The sequence below is a fragment of the Lynx rufus genome, unplaced genomic scaffold, assembly GCF_022079265.1.
Source record: "Lynx rufus isolate CCGP_SWC_20201006 ecotype Redwood Valley unplaced genomic scaffold, mLynRuf1.p SCAF_5, whole genome shotgun sequence".
Classification (NCBI taxonomy): domain Eukaryota; kingdom Metazoa; phylum Chordata; class Mammalia; order Carnivora; family Felidae; genus Lynx; species Lynx rufus.
This window is the reverse complement of record NW_025814867.1, coordinates 10,557,672-10,575,071: the sequence shown is the minus strand read 5'-3', so window position 1 is coordinate 10,575,071 and position 17,400 is coordinate 10,557,672. Positions and strand designations below refer to the sequence as shown.

The window sequence follows — 17,400 nt, the reverse complement described above, 5'->3', positions numbered from 1 at the left end:
GGCCTTAGGAAGCTGTAGTTGTATCCAGACTTTCTTTTTCAATTCAAATGAACATTTATCAAGCCTATATTAAATAGGGCATGGTTAAGAAGTGCCCCTTTCCCATCTGTGTACAATCCCCTCCACCCTGCTATTTCTCCTTAGTTGAGTACAACCTATGTCCACTAGTTTTCTACACCTATGCAACCTATAATTACGCAGTCCTATAGTGTAATGGCAGACTTGTTCAGAAGTTCAGAATCTTTTTAGAAAGTGATGGATAGCAGAATGATGGTCACAGCTAACGGTGATGTGTTTCATTTTAAACAAGTTCTGAAAAGGACTTCCCGTGCAGGTGCTGCTCTGGTCTGGTGCTCTACAGTCATGATAAATAGCAGTGACATCTGGGGCATAATTGTCACTCAAAAAACTCATAGTATGAATTGAATTGGAATCAACTGTGGCTTCTGGCTTCTTCCACAAAGCTGATAGTGTTTGACTCCTTATCAGTAAACAACTCAAAAGCCTGTGTGTCCTCCAAGTACCGTCAGTGGTTGACTCTAGGTCAGTGGTGAACTCCAGGTCAGTGGTCAAGACTAGGGCAGCAGTCAATTCCAGATGTAGTGTGGGGAAACTCCCAGCTAGGAAGAACCAGGCAGAGAGGATCAGGGCCTTGTGGAGCATGGTGACAGTGGAGAGTGCAAGAGACTCACCAAAGAGAGCAAGGAGGTATGCAGGCCCTTACTGTGATCCAGAATTTCTAATCCTCTCATCCCTCTTCACCCCTTCCCTTCCCTCCTTGCATAGATCCTCAAACATCCTGTTGCATTACCTTGAAAGTCCATCACAGAAGAGTGATTTGTTTTGCCCAGTTGGAGATAGCACCATGTCATTGCATAATCCGTCCCAACACTCAGAGCTCCTGAGCAGCTGCTCTGGAGGTGGATGGAAGTAACCTGCCATTTCAGTTTTTATAACCCATGCAGGAGTGAGAATGTTATTTTTAGGGTGCAGTAATTTAAAAGCTCTTGCTGGTCTCGGGAGAAATGTCTTCAGTGCTGTAGGGAAACGAAGTGGGTTCTGTCTTTTCTTTTGCAGTCAGTGTCCAGAATGAGTTCTTCTGCCTTTGTAGTAACAGGAAACAGTTCACTGCTTACTGGCACCTAGGGTTTTAACTGGTGCTAAACATAGCCAACTTAGAGACTTTCAAACTGTAGGAATTTAGGGCACCTTCCTGCTTTGTGGCCTATGCAGTAGATGGACATAATATCCTTAATTCCACCAAAAAAGAGGATGTCTTTTTTTTTCCAAATGGCCCGGAGCATTGTCAGGTACACAAAATGTGAGTTTTCCTTAGTTTGGATTCTCCCAAAAGCAGACCCCAAGGCAAGGATTTTGATGCAAGTAGTTTATTCAGGATCATAGTGAGGAAATGGATAAGGGAAGAGGGAAGGGTGGAGAGCCAATAAGGCAGATATTAAACAGCAGATTTCTGTTGTCAGCAATTAGGGCTTAATCCACCCAGGCCTCTCTGAGAGTGTGCTGGGTGGGATGTGCCTCCAAACTGTCCCACTGAGGGGGATTTGGGATATTTATACACCAATTCTTATCCCTCAGTGTCTCAGGGTTGTTCCAGGGAATTAGCACTCTTACACTTCTGGCCTGTCCAAGAGTGGACCAACAACACCCACTTCCAAGGTCAGAGGATGTCCTCCAACAGGGAGACATGGGCAGTCCTCCAGGGAGGCAAAGAACATAGGGGTGAGGTACTGACAGCCACTGCTACAAAAGTCGAAGTCAGATCCATAAATGAGCTGTGTGTTTCATATTTAAAATATGCAGCGTGGTCTTTTGAAAGACACATTTTTGCCTTGCAGAATCTGTTTGCCTTTAAGGAAAAGTAGCAGAAAATGTAGCTGTAGCTGTAGGCCGTGGCGCGTAAGCAAATTGGAATTGAAGCCTTCACCATTTGCAATTCCCAACCCCCTTCTATAACTGTACCCAGAATAAATGAGGTCACCCTCTCCCTGTAGAGTCAGCACAAGTCTGGGCAGAAGATGACGCCGTTGACACTCAGCTGAAAACTGAGACAGCAGCATTTGCAAGACACAGGAAAGAACAGGGTATCAGACTCCATTATCTGTATGTAGACAATGCAGGTAGCAATGTTAACTACCCACGATGACTATGACAATTAAGTCCAGTGAGTTAAAGACGCCCAGCAGAGTGCCACTGCCCATATTAGAGCTCTTGCAGACAAATAAGAAGGCTCAAGTATGTTCTAATTCTTCTGAAAAGAGAAAACGCTTTTCTTTTTGTTCATAAAAGTAATACATATTTCTGGTAATTGTAAAAAACTTAGAAAATACAGGAAAATGTAAAGAGATCAACTATAAGTCCATGTTCCAATCTTTTACAAATATGTAAACAAAATAGATAAACCTATATAAATACAATCCCTATCTTTTATAATATAGTCATATATTGGAACCAGTGGGATCCTTCTACATATATGATTTGGTGTTTTTCATATAGTGTATCATGTGCTGTGTGATTCTGTATGTCACTGACAGTTCTTCAAAATGTTTCTGTTACCTGAATTGTATTCCATCACCTGGATATGCCATAAACCATTTGGCCATTCTTCTATGACTTTGTGGTAAGCCCGTCTGTGCTGACCATGTGACCTCTGGGTATTTCATTGGAATGTACTCTCAGGTGTGGGATTACAGAGTTAAAAGGGAATGAGACCAGAAGTCTGGGGACAGGGTTAAGGGGAAGCCTCCTACCAGCAGTCCCTGGTGGAAATCTGTGACATACGAAGATGACTGTCTTTAGCTGCCAGCATACAGATCAGAGTCCCTGAGCTTGCAGAAACCCTCAAGATAACCTCCTCCCACGCCGTCTTTGTTGTTTTTCAGATAAGGAAACTGAGTTGCAAAGATTTGCCCCATTTGGCCAGGCCATCAGGCTTCAGACTTGGGTTGTTTTTAGAAATTAAATTACATCATGACACAGAAAATGGAACGGCTAGACGGCTGGTTGCCCAGCCAGGAGGGAGGCTATGTTCTTCTGCTGCTTTGGAGCTTGAAAGAGCACCTCCTTCCCCATCAGCTGACTACACATAATAGGTTAAAATATCTCTTCCTACATTTGGAAGAGCCACAGGTTTGGTGAAGTGCCTAGGAATAAAAATAAACCAGAAGGAACACAGTCCATTGAATCAGAGCAAGTCAATGAAACTCACACTAGGAAAGGCAAAGCACTTTCAAGAGGGCAGGTAGTTCTTTCCCTGTTTTTTGAATGGAGACTGGGGTTCCAGGTATAATGTATTTTGCAGACATTGTCAGAGTCCTGCTCATATTCCCTCAGCACGCACCATTCCCAGATATGTCAACCACTTCCTACTGCAAGCACCTGAGAAGTTTTGCCTGAGGGCTTTCACAGGCTAAAGGAGCCTTGCTCAGGCCCATCTGGACAGATGGGCCAGCAACCCTCAACCAATGACCAATGGGAGTCAGTGTTTAAATAACCCTGTTCCCCGGGTGCCTGGGTGGCTCAATCGGTTAAGCATCCAACTTCAGCTCAGGTAATGATCTCGCAGTTCGTGGGTTTGAGCCCCACATCAGGCTTTGTGCTGTCAGCTCAGAGCCTGGAGCCTGCTTCAGATTCTGTGTCTCCCTGTCTCTTGGCCCCTCGCCCACTCACATTCTGTCTCTCTCTCTCTCTCTCAAAAATAAATAAACATTAAAAAAAAATTAGGGGCGCCTGGGTGGCTCAGTCGGTTGAGTGTCCGACTTTGGCTCAGGTCATGATCTCGCAGTCTGTGAGTTCGAGCCCCGTGTCAGGCTCTGTGCTGACAGCTCAGAGCCTGGGGCCTGCTTCAGATTCTGTGTCTCCCTCTGTCTCTGCCCATCTTCTGCTCATGCTCTGTCTCTCTCTGTCAAAAATAAATAAACATTAAAAAAATTAAATATCCCTGTTCCCTTGCCCCTGGAGAGGACATTTTTGTTCTATACCATCTCACCAGTGCGAGTGGGTCCCAAAAGCCCATGGCAATAACCTGCTCTTATCACACCCTGTACTGGTTTACTTCCCCTCCCTGCCTTACTTTCCTACTCCCCTCCTGGTTCTGGCATCACCCCCAACTCAAGTCCTTATGTCAGTGTCTGTTTCTAGGGGAGCCCAACCTAAGACATAATAGGGCCCTTTCAGAATTAATTGTAGGAAATCCCAAAAAGGGAAACCTCAGTGGAGTAGATACAAACTGATACAGATGTTAGAATTATCAGACAAAGGGGTGCCTGGGTGGCGCAGTCGGTTAAGCGTCTGACTTCAGCCAGGTCACGATCTCGCGGTCCGTGAGTTCGAGCCCCGCGTCGGGCTCTGGGCTGATGGCTCAGAGCCTGGAGCCTGTTTCCGATTCTGTGTCTCCCTCTCTCTCTCTGCCCCTCCCCCGTTCATGCTCTGTCTCTCTCTGTCCCAAAAATAAATAAACGTTAAAAAATAAAAAAATAAAAAAATAAAAAAAAAGAATTATCAGACATGGATGTTAAAACCATTATTATAACTTTCTGAAGATTATTATCTCAGAAAGATAGAGGAAAGATTGAACCTGTTAAGGTGATACATCGAAGATACTTTAAAGCCCAATGGACCTTCTAAAAATAGAAAGAAGCAGCCCCAGATACACATGGCTGATGGATGCAGTGGAGGAAGATCCCAGGCTGACAGGCAAAAACCAAATTATTATAGTTAGGATTAGGTTCAGTACATAAAGCAGGGTGTGTGTGTGTGGAGGGGGGCATAAGTAATTAGCAGTACCTTAAACAAGAGAGAAGCTGATTCTTCTCTCATGTAAAAGAAATCTGTGGAGGTAGGCAGTGCATAGCTGAAAGGGCAGCTCCACTGTGTCATCAGAGATTCAGTCTCCTCTTCAGCCCTACTACCCTTTGTGCATAACTTTCATCCTCAAAGTCATCTCATGGTCCAAAGTGGCAGCTCCAGCTCCAGCCATTACTTCCACATTCCGGGCAACACAAAGAAGGAAGAATAGAAGAGCAAAAAGAGACCCTGCCTAGCAGGTTAATTCCATTTAAGTAGACTGGAAATCCTACAGAACTCTTCCACTTAGACCCTTTTTCATGTGGCAGCCCCTGGCTGCAAGGTTTAGAAATATACTGTCTTAGCTGGATGCATTGCTAAAATCAGAGTTGTGTTACTAAGTAGGGAGGAAAGAATGGCTGTTGGGTCAGGTGGCCAGCAATCTCTGATTTACCAAGGCTTATAAGATGTTTGGTGTGAGGGCTAGAATGAGAAGGATAGAAAACGTGTTAGTTGAATTTATGTTTTCAGAATAATTGAGCCAATTAAATCTTCACTTAGCATCTACCTCACACATGTAGAACACAGGCAATCCAGACAAAAACAAAAAAAAAAAATTTAAAAGCTCTGTATCAGCCATCATGGCTGCATAACAAACCACTACAGATTTTAGTGGCTGAAAATTAAAAAAAAAAAATTATTTCTCACAATTTTATGCGTTGGCCAGGCTCTTGCCTAGAGTCATGTATGCAGCTATAGTCATTTGGCAGCTCTGTTAGGTCTGGAGAGTCTGAGGTGGCCAGGGCCTTAGTTATGGCTGTCATCTGAGTGCCTCTCCACATGGTGTCTCATCACTCAGTTATCCAGCTCAGGCCTTCTCACATTATGGTGGGAACATTCTAAGACCAGGAAGGTGGAAGCTGCAAGGCCGCTTGAGACCAAGGCTCCAGAACTTGCATAATGTTACTTCTGTTGCATCCCATTAGCCAAAGCAAGTCACAGGCCAGACCAGATTTAAGAGATGAGAAATAGACTTCAACTTTTGATGAGGATGCTGCAAAGCCGTTGTTAAAGGGGCAGGGACAGAGGGAGATGTGATTCATTGGGAACCATACTGTTAACAATCTACCACAGACTCTCTAAAGAAAGTTTACTACCTAGAGGGCTCTAGGAATGAAGCCTTCCCCATTCTGGGATCTTTGGATCTTATAACCTCAAACCTTCTCCCTTATTGTTCATTCTAAAGCAAAGTCTGCTAAGAAATAAAGCCCTGGCCACTTAAACAGAACTCTCAGCTGAGGAAGAGGTCAAAAGAAAGAGACAAAAACATACACTAGCAGAGGAAATTGGTATCAACTATCTTAAAAAATCCAGCCCTTATTCTTAGGTATGTACAGTTAACAAATGACTATAAAAATATTTTAAAAATTTGAATAATGGAAAAGAAAGACAAAGTCAAAAGAACAATAATCTCAGAGGAAATGGAGATAAATCAGAGAACAGAAAGAAGCATGATCAAATAAACAAACAAAAAACCTTAAATGACTTCAAAGAGATTTGAGAAGCTATTACATTTATAAAACAAGAACCTGGGGGCGCCTGGGTGGCGCAGTCGGTTAAGCGTCCGACTTCAGCCAGGTCACGATCTCGCGGTCCGTGAGTTCGAGCCCCGCGTCGGGCTCTGGGCTGATGGCTCAGAGCCTGGAGCCTGCTTCCGATTCTGTGTCTCCCTCTCTCTCTGCGCCTCCCCCGTTCATGCTCTGTCTCTCTCTGTCCCAAAAATAAATAAACGTTGAAAAAAAAAAATAAAACAAGAACCTGTGTGTGGGGGGGGGCATGGGAACAGTTAGGAGCACAAGAAAAATCTTTGGAAGCATAATGGCAGTTATAAAAAAATCAATAGAGAACTTAGGGGGAAAAAGGAAATCACCTAGGAAATGGAACAAAATCGAAGAAATGGAAAATAGGAGAGATAATAAACATAGAAAACTACTCTATGAGGTTTAACCTCTAAATAATAGGAGGACAGTGAAGAGAGAATTTGGAAACCACTGGAAGGAATTTGTTAAAGAAATATGGACAACGTTTTCTACAAAGATATAAGTCCTTGGTTTGAAAGAGACTTCTGAGTTCTTGCTATAACGTGTTTTAAAAAAGAAGCAAGTCTAGAGGTACTAAAGTGAAACTTAGAACATCATGGAGGTTAAGAAATAGCAGGTCATCAATAAAGGAACAAGATTAAGTCATCAAACTTATTATCTGACATGAAAGGGCTTAGAAATTTCACCCCTCATGTATCCTTTCTGCAGAAAGAAGATGTGATATATATGACACAGTGGAATCCCCCAGGCATGCTGTAAAAAGAAACTAGCATATCAACTGCTCAACCAACCTAAACACAATCAGTTCACATTAGATCAAAAACTCAGTGGGCTTTCACAAGAATGTTTTTAGGAAGCATGGAAAAATTTTCAAACAATAGAAAAAAGGAATAAGAAGGTCAATAATAATAGTCATGTAGTGAAGAAAACATATGTTTCTTCTTTCAATAGCAAAAAAAGAACCAATTAGAAACACTAGAAAATAAATATACTAGTGAAGCAAAGGAAAACGTGGTATAATTTTGAGGCATTGATAATATAAGTGTAGCAGACTTAGTGACTTGCATTAACGGCCCAGTTAAGGGCTGTCCTATATCCATACTTTCTGTAGCCTCCCTACCAACACCCCAGCTCTGGGTCATAGGACTTGATTTAGCTAAGAGCACAGTAGCAAATGATCCAAGAAGGAAATGTGAAAAGGTACTTTCATGTTTCAGCTCTCTCTCTTGAAGCCCTGCCACCACCATGAGTACAAACACGGGTTCACCTGTTAGAAGGATATGAGAAACACTAAGTCATCAAAGCCAAGGCAATTCTAGACCAATCTGTCCTAGCCTAATCCAGCAGCCAAACACAACCATGGGAGTGAGTCCATGAGAGATCATCCAAGCCCAGTCAGATGGGCAGAACCACTCAGCTGACCTATAGTCTCATAAGAAATAATAGATCATTTTTGTTTTTAAAGGATTAAGTTTAAGGGTGATTTATTATGCAGCAGTAGCTAACTGATACAGAAATAAAAGAGAATTGATTTGACTTAGATGCTAAGAATATTCTTTTTCAAATTATAAAGAGGGCGTGGCATTGGCCCTGTTGTCAAGGACATGTCTTTCTGTCCATCCCACTTGACTCAACCAGGAATGATATGTACATCATCACAATAATGTAAACTTTGTTTCTTGGATTTCAACATTTAGGAATAACTTAAAACCCAGAAGACTTCATTATGGTTACAGACAGAACGTAACTCTTATTGCTCTAAGGAATGTAAAGGACAGCTGAAAACAAGTGGGATGAGAAAGAGGCACTGAAGAAGAAGGGAGAGTAAGCACAGTAGCCCTAATATGTTCATTTTACTTGGTAGAAGCAAGAGCCATTGGCAGAAGTTGATGGAACAGAAACCAGAGATTTAAGTATATTATTTAAAGTTGCAAAGGAAACCAGTGATGAGGAAGAGGTAGAAAAGCTGAACTAAATGAACACTACCTGTTTCTGTTCTTCTAGCATAAGAAGTTGAATTTTTTTTAATTGAAATATAAAATACAGTGGTGTGTATGAAGTGCAGTAATCTTAAGTGAACAGTTGGTGAATTTTTATATATGTGTTGCAGTCATTACCCAGATTGAGATAGAGAACATTGCCAGCACCCCCAGGAAGTTCCCTCATGCTTTTTTCCAATCTACTCCCCAGAAATAGCCTCTCTTCTGATTTCTGTCACCATTCATCTGTTTTTCCTATCCTTGAACCTCAAATACATGAAAACATAGAGTATGTACTCTTGTGTTTGTCCTCTATTCAATATGAGATTCATTTATGTTGCGACATGCATCAGTTTATTCTTTTTATTGCAGTGTGGTATTCCATTGTATGATTATACCAGAGTATATCCTGTTTAGTTTCTAGTTTGGCCATTGTGAAAAAGTTGCTGTGAAAATTCTTCTATTTGTCTTTTGGTGTGGATCTCATTCCTTGTTTTTCTTTTTTGAAGTATACTTCAAATAGTGTTATATTAGTTTCAGGTGTACAATATAATAATTCAATAATTCTATACATTACTCAATGCTCATCACAGTAAATTTACTCTTAATCCCCTTGACCTATTTATTTTATTATTTTTTAATGCTTATTTTATTTTTGAGAGAGAGAGAGAGAGAGGGAATGAGCAGGAGAGGGGCAGAGAGAGAGAGGGAGACAGAGGATCCAAAGTGGGCTCCATGCTGACAGCAGAGAGCCCGATTTGGGGCTTGAACTCATGAACTGGAAGATCATGACCTGAGCCAAAGTCGGACGCTTAACCGACTGAGCCACGCAGCCCCCCCCCCTTCACCTATTTAAGCAATCCCCTCCACCCTACCTTCCCCTCTGGCAACCATCAGTTTTTTCTCTGTAGTTAATAGTGGTTTCTTTTGGTCTCTTTTTTCTTTGTTTGTTTGTTTTGTTTCTTAAGTTCCACATATGAGTGAAATCATCTGGCATTTGTCTTTTTCTGACTGATTTATTTCACTTAGCATTATACTCTCTAGCTCCATCCGTGTCATTGCAAATGGCAAGGTTTCATTCCTTTTTTATGGCTGAGTACTATTCCACTACTATTAATGGAATACACACACACACACACACACACACACACACACACACACCACATCTTCTTTATCCATTCATCACTGGATGGACACTTAGGCTCTTTTCATAGTTTGGCTATTGTAGATAATGCAGCTGTAAACATAGGGGTGCATGTACCTATCGAATTAGTATTTTTGTTTTCTTTGGGTAAATACCCAGGAGTGGAATTACTGGATCATATGTTAATTCTATTTTTAATTTTTTGAGGAATTGCCATACTGTTTTCCACAGTGGCTGCCCCAGTTTGCATTCTCTCCAGTATTGCATGAGGATTCTTCTTCTCATCTTTACCAACACTTGTTATTTCTTGTCTTTTTGATTCTAACCAATAGCTCTCATTCTTTTTATTACTTTTTTTTTAAAGTAAGCTCTATGCCCAACGTGGGGCTTGAACTCATGACTGCAAGATCAGGAGGGGCTTGAACCCATGACTGCAAGATCAGGAGTTGCATTTGCCACTGACTGAGCCAGGTGCCCGCAGTGACTTTCATTCTTAACTCAGGTCTTTTTTTACTTGCTGTTCCTCTACATGTACTGTTTTGCCTCCTGACCTTTGCAAGGCTGGTTCTTTCACCATTCAAGACTCAGCTGTCAGATAAAGGTGAAGGGGGATAGGCGAGGGGCTGGAACACTTGGGAGCTGGCTGGGCATCTCTCTCTTCTTACAGTTTCAGGGTCTCTCCATGTGGTTTTGTTTTGTGTGCTGGTTTGAGCTTCCTCACAGCATGTCACTTTCAGGGTAGCTGGATTCCTTCTATGGCAGCTGAAAGTTTCAAGAGTATTCCAGCAAACTGAGGAAACTTTATCACTTTTTATGACCTAGACTTGGAAATCACACAGCACTGCTTTTACTATTTTCTACTGATTACAAGCAAGTCACTAATCCAGCCAAATTTGAAGGTAAGGAAACTATATACTACTTCTTGATAAGTGAGTGTTAAGTCTAGATGAGCATGTGGGATGGAAAACATTGTTGTGGCCAGTTTTTGGAAAATATACTCAACCATTCTGCCTTATGTGGTTTTCTCCATAGTACTTTTTATTACTGGATATTATTTCTTTGCTTTTGATCAGCCATCTCCCTTTACTAGAATATGTGCCATAAAAGGACAGGAACCCTCTCTTTATTATTCTCTTCCCTGTCACTGGTACTTGAATGGTGCCAGCACATAGTAGGTGTTTAACATATTTGTTGAATGAAATGGTAAGACTTTTGCAGCAGGGAACCAATGGATGCCTCAGGTTAATAAACCAAGTAACAGAAGTATAGGCACATTATTTAAGGATGTGGACCTAACCACTCAAAGTACTAAAAATAGAAATAGTTAAAGGGGTTGCCTTTGGGGTACAAGATAGGGAGAGGAAATGGGGGATGGATGGTTAGTGCTTTTCTGAGGCACTTGTTGGGGAGATTTTTTAAACCCATGTACTTTTTTTTAATCTCTGACATGAAAATTTTGAAAAAAATAAGAACTATCATTGTAGACAATATTGAAGAACTGGAAGAGAGCAAAAAACTAACTTATCAAGGCTTTTTTTGTGGTATCATCTCCCAGACAAAGCTGCTGTGAACATTTTGGTCTATTACCTTCTTGTTGCAAATAGACAGTTCTGAATCTTGCCTTTTTATTTTCCTTGCATTAACTATTGTGAGAATTGCTCTGGGCAGAAATGCTGCCTGGCAAAGGTATGTGACCTAAAGATTCTGTTACTTCTTGTTTCCCTTACTTAGAAGTCTGCATAATTATACCCTTTGTCTTTTTTTCCTCTCCAGCCCAGACAACTGCATTTTACCTGCTCTTTCCCTGCCCATTTTTCTGTGTTGTTCAAGGACTTCATGAGTTCATCTCTGTCTCCTCAACCACAGGACAGAGTTGTGTCTTGATTAGCTATTGCTACATAACAAGCTAATCAAAAACTTAGCGACTTAAAATAACCATTTTTATCATTTTGCACAATTCTGCTGGTCAGGAATTTGGACAAGGCAAAGCCCTGTCATCTCTGCTCCACATGACGTCAGCCGAGGCGTAATGTCCATCATGTCTGATGCCTCAGCTGGGATCCCCGGCAAGGCAGGTGGGCGTTGATGGGAACGGTTTAATTGTGATTGTATGCCTGGGGCTTCAGCTTAACTTGGCCGCTGGGGACCTGGCTTCTCCATGTGGTCTCAGAGCTTTTCCCTCCCCACATGGTCTCGCCAGGGGCGTAGCCATCCTTCTTGCAAGGCAGCTCCGGGCTCCCAGGAACTTGGGCCTAAAACTCTACCTGCATTCTGTTGCCTAAAGCAAGCCACAGGCCCAGTCCACATTCCTCCGTGGGTCCAGATGCCTCCACCAGGAGGCATGGGTCACGGGGGCCACCAATGTAACAGATTACCACTGAGTCAGATGGATTTCAAATCCTGCCTCCTTGACTTGCTAACTGTATTTCCTTGGCCTGATTTCTTTCTTTCTTTCTTTCTTTCTTTCTTTCTTTCTTTCTTTCTTTCTTTCTTTCTTTCTTTTTTTCTTTTTCTTTCTTTCTTTCTTTCTTTCTTTCTTTCTTTTTCTTTCTTTCTTTCTTTCTTTTTAAAAAAATTTTTTTAAGGTTTATTTATTTTTGAGAGAGAGAGAGAGAGAGAACAAGAGGCAGAGGGGCAGAGAGAGAAGGAGACACAGAATCTGAAGCAGACTCCAGGCTCTGAGCTGTCAGCACAGAGCCCGACATGGGGCTCGAACTCACAGAGTGCAAGATCATGACCTGAGCTGAAGTCAGAGGCTTAACTGACTAAGCCACCCAGGTGCCCCCTCTTTCTTTCTTTTTTTTTATTTTGGAGTGGAAAACATTTATTAAATGTAAACATTAAGTGTAAAGGCAAATGAGCATTACTCTTTATTATAAATTATAAAATAAACCAAGTCCAGTTGCTTCAAGTTGACATAGAAGACAAGTTTCCCCTCCTCCCCTCTCCTAGGACTCATCACATTAATATACATACAGAAATAAAACCAACATCATTATTATGCATTTTTTTCTATTTTACCACTATACTTCTTTTAGCATTAGCCCCTCTCTTGGATTTTGAAATATAGAGGCATTGTAACAAATATCAAATGATGTACACACAAACACACTCACACGTGATAGCAGGTATGAAAACATTTCCATGGTTAAAGGGCTCTTGATATTTACCACTCAATAATTTCTAAGGCTACCTTTAGAAAAGCTTTTAGGTTAACTATTGTAAACCCAAACAATGCAGGCCTGTACCATCCATCTTCAGAATCCAGGAAACAGATCAATATTTGATCTATAGGCAGTTGAATCGATAAGCAGGTCTTCCAAAGGAGCTTAATATGAGCAAGTACAATTCTCAAAATTGACCACATAACATTTTGTTTATTATATACTTATTTTTTTGAAGTATAGTTAAAACACATTAGTACAGTAGTTTCAGGTATCCAGTATAGTGGTTTGAGAACTCTATATGTTATACTATGCTCACACAAGTGTAGCTACCATACCACACTATACCACAATATAGACTATTACACAATATAGAATATACCACAGTATAGGATATTACAATATTCTATACAATATACACTATACAATATACTATACAATACACAATATACACAATACTTACAATATACTATATTCCCTATTTCATCCTCTTGACTTAATCTTTTTTTTTTTTTTAATTTTTTTTTTCAACGTTTTTATTTATTTTTGGGACAGAGAGAGACAGAGCATGAACGGGCGAGGGGCAGAGAGAGAGGGAGACACAGAATCGGAAACAGGCTCCAGGCTCTGAGCCATCAGCCCAGAGCCCGACGCGGGGCTCGAACTCACAGACCGCGAGATCGTGACCTGGCTGAAGTCGGACGCTTAACCGACTGCGCCACCCAGGCGCCCCTCTTGACTTAATCTTAAAAAAAATTGTTTTTAATGTTTATTTGTTTTAAGAAAGAGAGACAGAGTGCGAGCAGGGAAGGAGCAGAGAGAGAGGGAGACACAGAATCTGAAGCAGGCTCCAGGCTCTAAGCTGTCAGCACAGAGCCTGACACAGGGTTCTAACTCATGAACCGTGAGATCATGGCCTGAGGCGAAGTCGGACACTCAACCAACGGAGCCACCCAGGCACCCCTTGACTTGTTCATTTTATAACTGGAAGCCTGTACCTCCCATTCCCCTCACCCCTTTTTGCCCATCTTCCCACCTGTCTCCGCTCTGGCAACCACCAGTTTGTTTTCTCTATTTATGGGTCTGTTTCTGCTTTGTTTGTTCATTTGCTTTGTCTTTCAGATTTTATATATAAGTGAAATCGTATGGTATTTGTCTTTCTCTGACTTATTTCACTTAGGTCCATCCATGTTGTCACAAATGGCAAGATTTCATTCTTTTTAATATTCCTGTGTGTGTGTGTGTGTGTGTGTGTGTGTGTGTGTACCACGTCTCCTTTACCCATTCATTCATCTGTGGGTGGACAGTGGACACTTGGGCTGCTTCCATGTCTTGGCGATTGTAAATAATACCTCAGTAAACATAGGGGTGTATACATCTTTTTGAATTAGTGCTTTTGTTTTCTTTGGGTAAAAGACTCAGTAATGGAATTAGTGGATCATACGGTATTTCTGTTTTTTAATTTTTTGAGGAACCTCCATACTGTCTTCCACAGTGACTGCAGCAAATTATATTCCTACCACAGTGCATGAGGATTTCTTTCTCTCCATTCCTTACCAACCCTTGTTATTTCTTGTCTTTTCGATCCTAGCTTCTCTGACAGGTGTAAGGTGATACCTCATGTGGTTTTGATTTGTATTTCTTTGATGATGAGTGATATTGAGCGGCTTTTCATGTGTCTGTTGGCGTTTGTTAATGCCAGTTTATTTTGTCTTTGTATCCCTTGCCTGAGGAGACATATCTAGAAAAATATTGCTATGGTCCTTGGCCTAATTTCTTAACCTCTTAGAGCCATCATATCTTTCCGCATCTATAAAAGAATTAGCATATAATTCCACCCAGGCAGAATCACTTTGTGCACCGAATAACATAATTAAGTATTGTGCTAGATGCCGTCACTGCATGGTGTTTCATAGAAGGGACTTGAGCGGTAGAAAGATGTGCAGACTGGCCGTGGGGTCGTTTTTGGCACCAAGGCTGCAGCACTCATGACGAACGTCACTCACATTGCTTGTGGCCACTGGGTACATATACTTGTGCCAATGGGATTTGTCCTTGGATGTTATCTAGACAGAAAGTATGAAGAAAAGCTAACTGCCTTCTGGAATAAGAGTTTGCTGTTTAAGAGGGAATTGAGACCCAGTGAAGAAGTCACCTGGAAGTAAAGGCTATGACTGAATTATAGAATGTTCACATTTTAAAAATTAGGAGAGAGGGGCGCCTGGGTGGCTCAGTCGGTTAAGTATCTGACTTTGGCTCAGGTCACGATCTCACGGTTCGTGCGTTTGAGCCCTGCGTCGGGCTCTGTGCTGACGGCTCGGAGCCTGAAGCCTGCTTTGGATTCTGTGTCTCCCTCTCTCTCTCTGTCCTTCCCTCGCTTGTGCTCTCTCTCTCTTTCAAGAATAAAGAGTAAAATTAAACATTAAAAAAAATAAAATAAAAATTAGGAGAGAAATAAAAACCCATTCATTATTTTTGAAAACAGGATGTGCAAACTGCAAACTTGATGGACCCATGAGAAAATGAGCTCCTGGTAATCTGAAGACACCTTGGGGAGGGCTTTAGTTCTCCAAGAATCCAGAAGTTGGAGCCAATGTTATTTAAATCTCAAAATAAAATAAAATAAAATAAAATAAAATAAAATAAAAGAGATCTCAGTGAAAAAATAGATATTATTGTATGGTTCTGAGAGTGAAGAGTTTCTTCTCTCTCTTCCATCTTGAGTTACTTTTCATTTATTGGCCTCTTCACTCTATTTCATATTTACTCTGTCTCTTTTACTAATTTCCTCTGCCTAGTAATCCCTTCTTCTCTCAAAGGGCATGGTCATCCACTCTCCCCTATACAAGACAAGAGCCTTTAGGCCTAGTTCCCATAACTGGTTACCACCATGCAGAACTCATACCCCACAGGGGGTCACTTTAACTGTGAGTCCCCCACTACAAGTACTGTTTGAGGTTCCCTTGAACTGAGGAGATTTGTGAGCAAATGACCTTTAACCCAGTGAGACTCTCCTCCTGCAAGCTCCACTAATCTTCTTAGGTGTTAATATTTAGCATTACCTTGTATTACCCAGGTGCCGAATGCAGCTGCCCACAGCCTTACCTGCAGAATCTGTTGAAATGCTTCCCTTGCTTCTTTTCCCTGCTTGTTTCACGGAGATTTCTGTTCTGGCAAGGGGTCAGTAGAAGTGACATCCCCCCCCCCCCCCTTTTCAGTAGAAGGAACACACTTTAAAAGTCAAAGGTTTGATGAAGGGCACAGAAACTGTTTCTCAGGGTTCCTCTCTGCCACAGAATCATTAGTCTGTTATTAAAGGGCCAGCGAGGAAGGCGATCAGTGCTCCAACTTTAGAGGGTGGATTCGGCTTTAGTAGGTCTGGAGTGGCACCCGAGTTTCTGCATATCCAGGATGCTTCCAGAAGATACTGAGGCTGATATGCTGATCTGGGGACCACACTTAGCAAGGAAATGCTACTAAGTAATGAGGAAGGGAAGGACTGGCTATGGAAATCTTCGGGCAGCCTGGAGGGGCAGCCAATTCCTGGTTTTTCCAGGTATTTCCTTGTAGCAAAGATCCTGGGCTTTTGGAACAGACAAGGCTCCGATGTAATCTTTGCTTTACACCTACTGTGGTCACGGGCAAGTCAGTTACCTCAAAACCCAGTTTCCTCTTTTGTAAAACAGAGAGTGGAGGTAATATCTGCCTTCTGAGTGGTCCCAGAGATTTTGTGACACAGTATGTATGATGGCCTAGCAGAATGTCTGGCACATTTAGGCCCTCCGTAAATGGTGCTGTTTCTCACTGTTGCAAGGATGAAACTGAGAGATTGTAAGAGCCTGTTGTCTTCAGCTTTTCTATATTCAGGGTGAGGACTTGGCTTTGTTTTCGTGTGCCCAGAGTTAATAAACAGGAGTGTTTGTGGGTGTGCTCCCCATGTTCAGACAGTTTCTCCGCTTTGATGGGTACAGCGGAATCACCCTAGGGCAGCATGAGGTAATGCTTTGGAATCATGATGAGAAGGCCTCTTTCTTATTAGCCGTCACACCCTCAGATATTAAGGTGTCTTTCATAAACTTTTCTATTCTTAAGTTCATGTGACACCTTTGTCACAGGTCTTTCTCAAATAGCAGAAAGGGAAAACATTTCCTAGTTCCTATGGGTTCAAGTCCATTTTCTTGTCCTGTACACACAAAAGCATTTTCTTTGGGTCCATATGCTCTATTCCTAAGCCTCTGGCTTGCCCAGACTTCCTGATTAAGTAGCAATACCTACAAATCCTTTAAAGGCTTATTCTGTTTGCTTGACGTTTTAAATTACTTCAAAATAACTATAGACTGGGTCTGCTGACAAGCAGGAGATAGAACTCAACTTTTTCCCTCTGTGTGTTTCTGCCTGTTTTGACTGTTGCTGTTGACACGCACATGTTGTCTGACTGTTAGTGATGATTCAGCAGAAGCCACTACAAACAAAACCAGTTTTGCACCAGAGAACACCCTCTTGCTGGCCTGATTCTCTGGCAACGATGATGACATCAACCTGATTTGTGGAGATGAATTTCTGGTTTTCTCTCTCAACAGCATGTATGGTTAACCTGTTAACTTATATTCCCAAATTTACTTCCCCTTCCTTAAAGACCTAGTTCATTTTATTTATTTTCTATTTATTTTTAAATTTTTTAAAATGTTTGTTGATTTTTGAGAGAGAGA

At 41.6% G+C, this 17,400-nt stretch overlaps 1 protein-coding gene across 1 annotated transcript; it reads left to right on the top strand.

Moving 5' to 3' along the window:
- Nucleotides 1-2,160: 2,160 nt before the first annotated feature.
- On the top strand, nt 2,161-14,856 carry LOC124526583 (NADH dehydrogenase [ubiquinone] 1 beta subcomplex subunit 1-like). Its single transcript, XM_047099624.1, has 2 exons — nt 2,161-2,253; nt 14,626-14,856. Exons 1-2 carry the CDS (start codon nt 2,161-2,163, stop codon nt 14,854-14,856), a joined length of 324 nt encoding a protein of 107 aa, XP_046955580.1.
- Nucleotides 14,857-17,400: the final 2,544 nt, after the last annotated feature.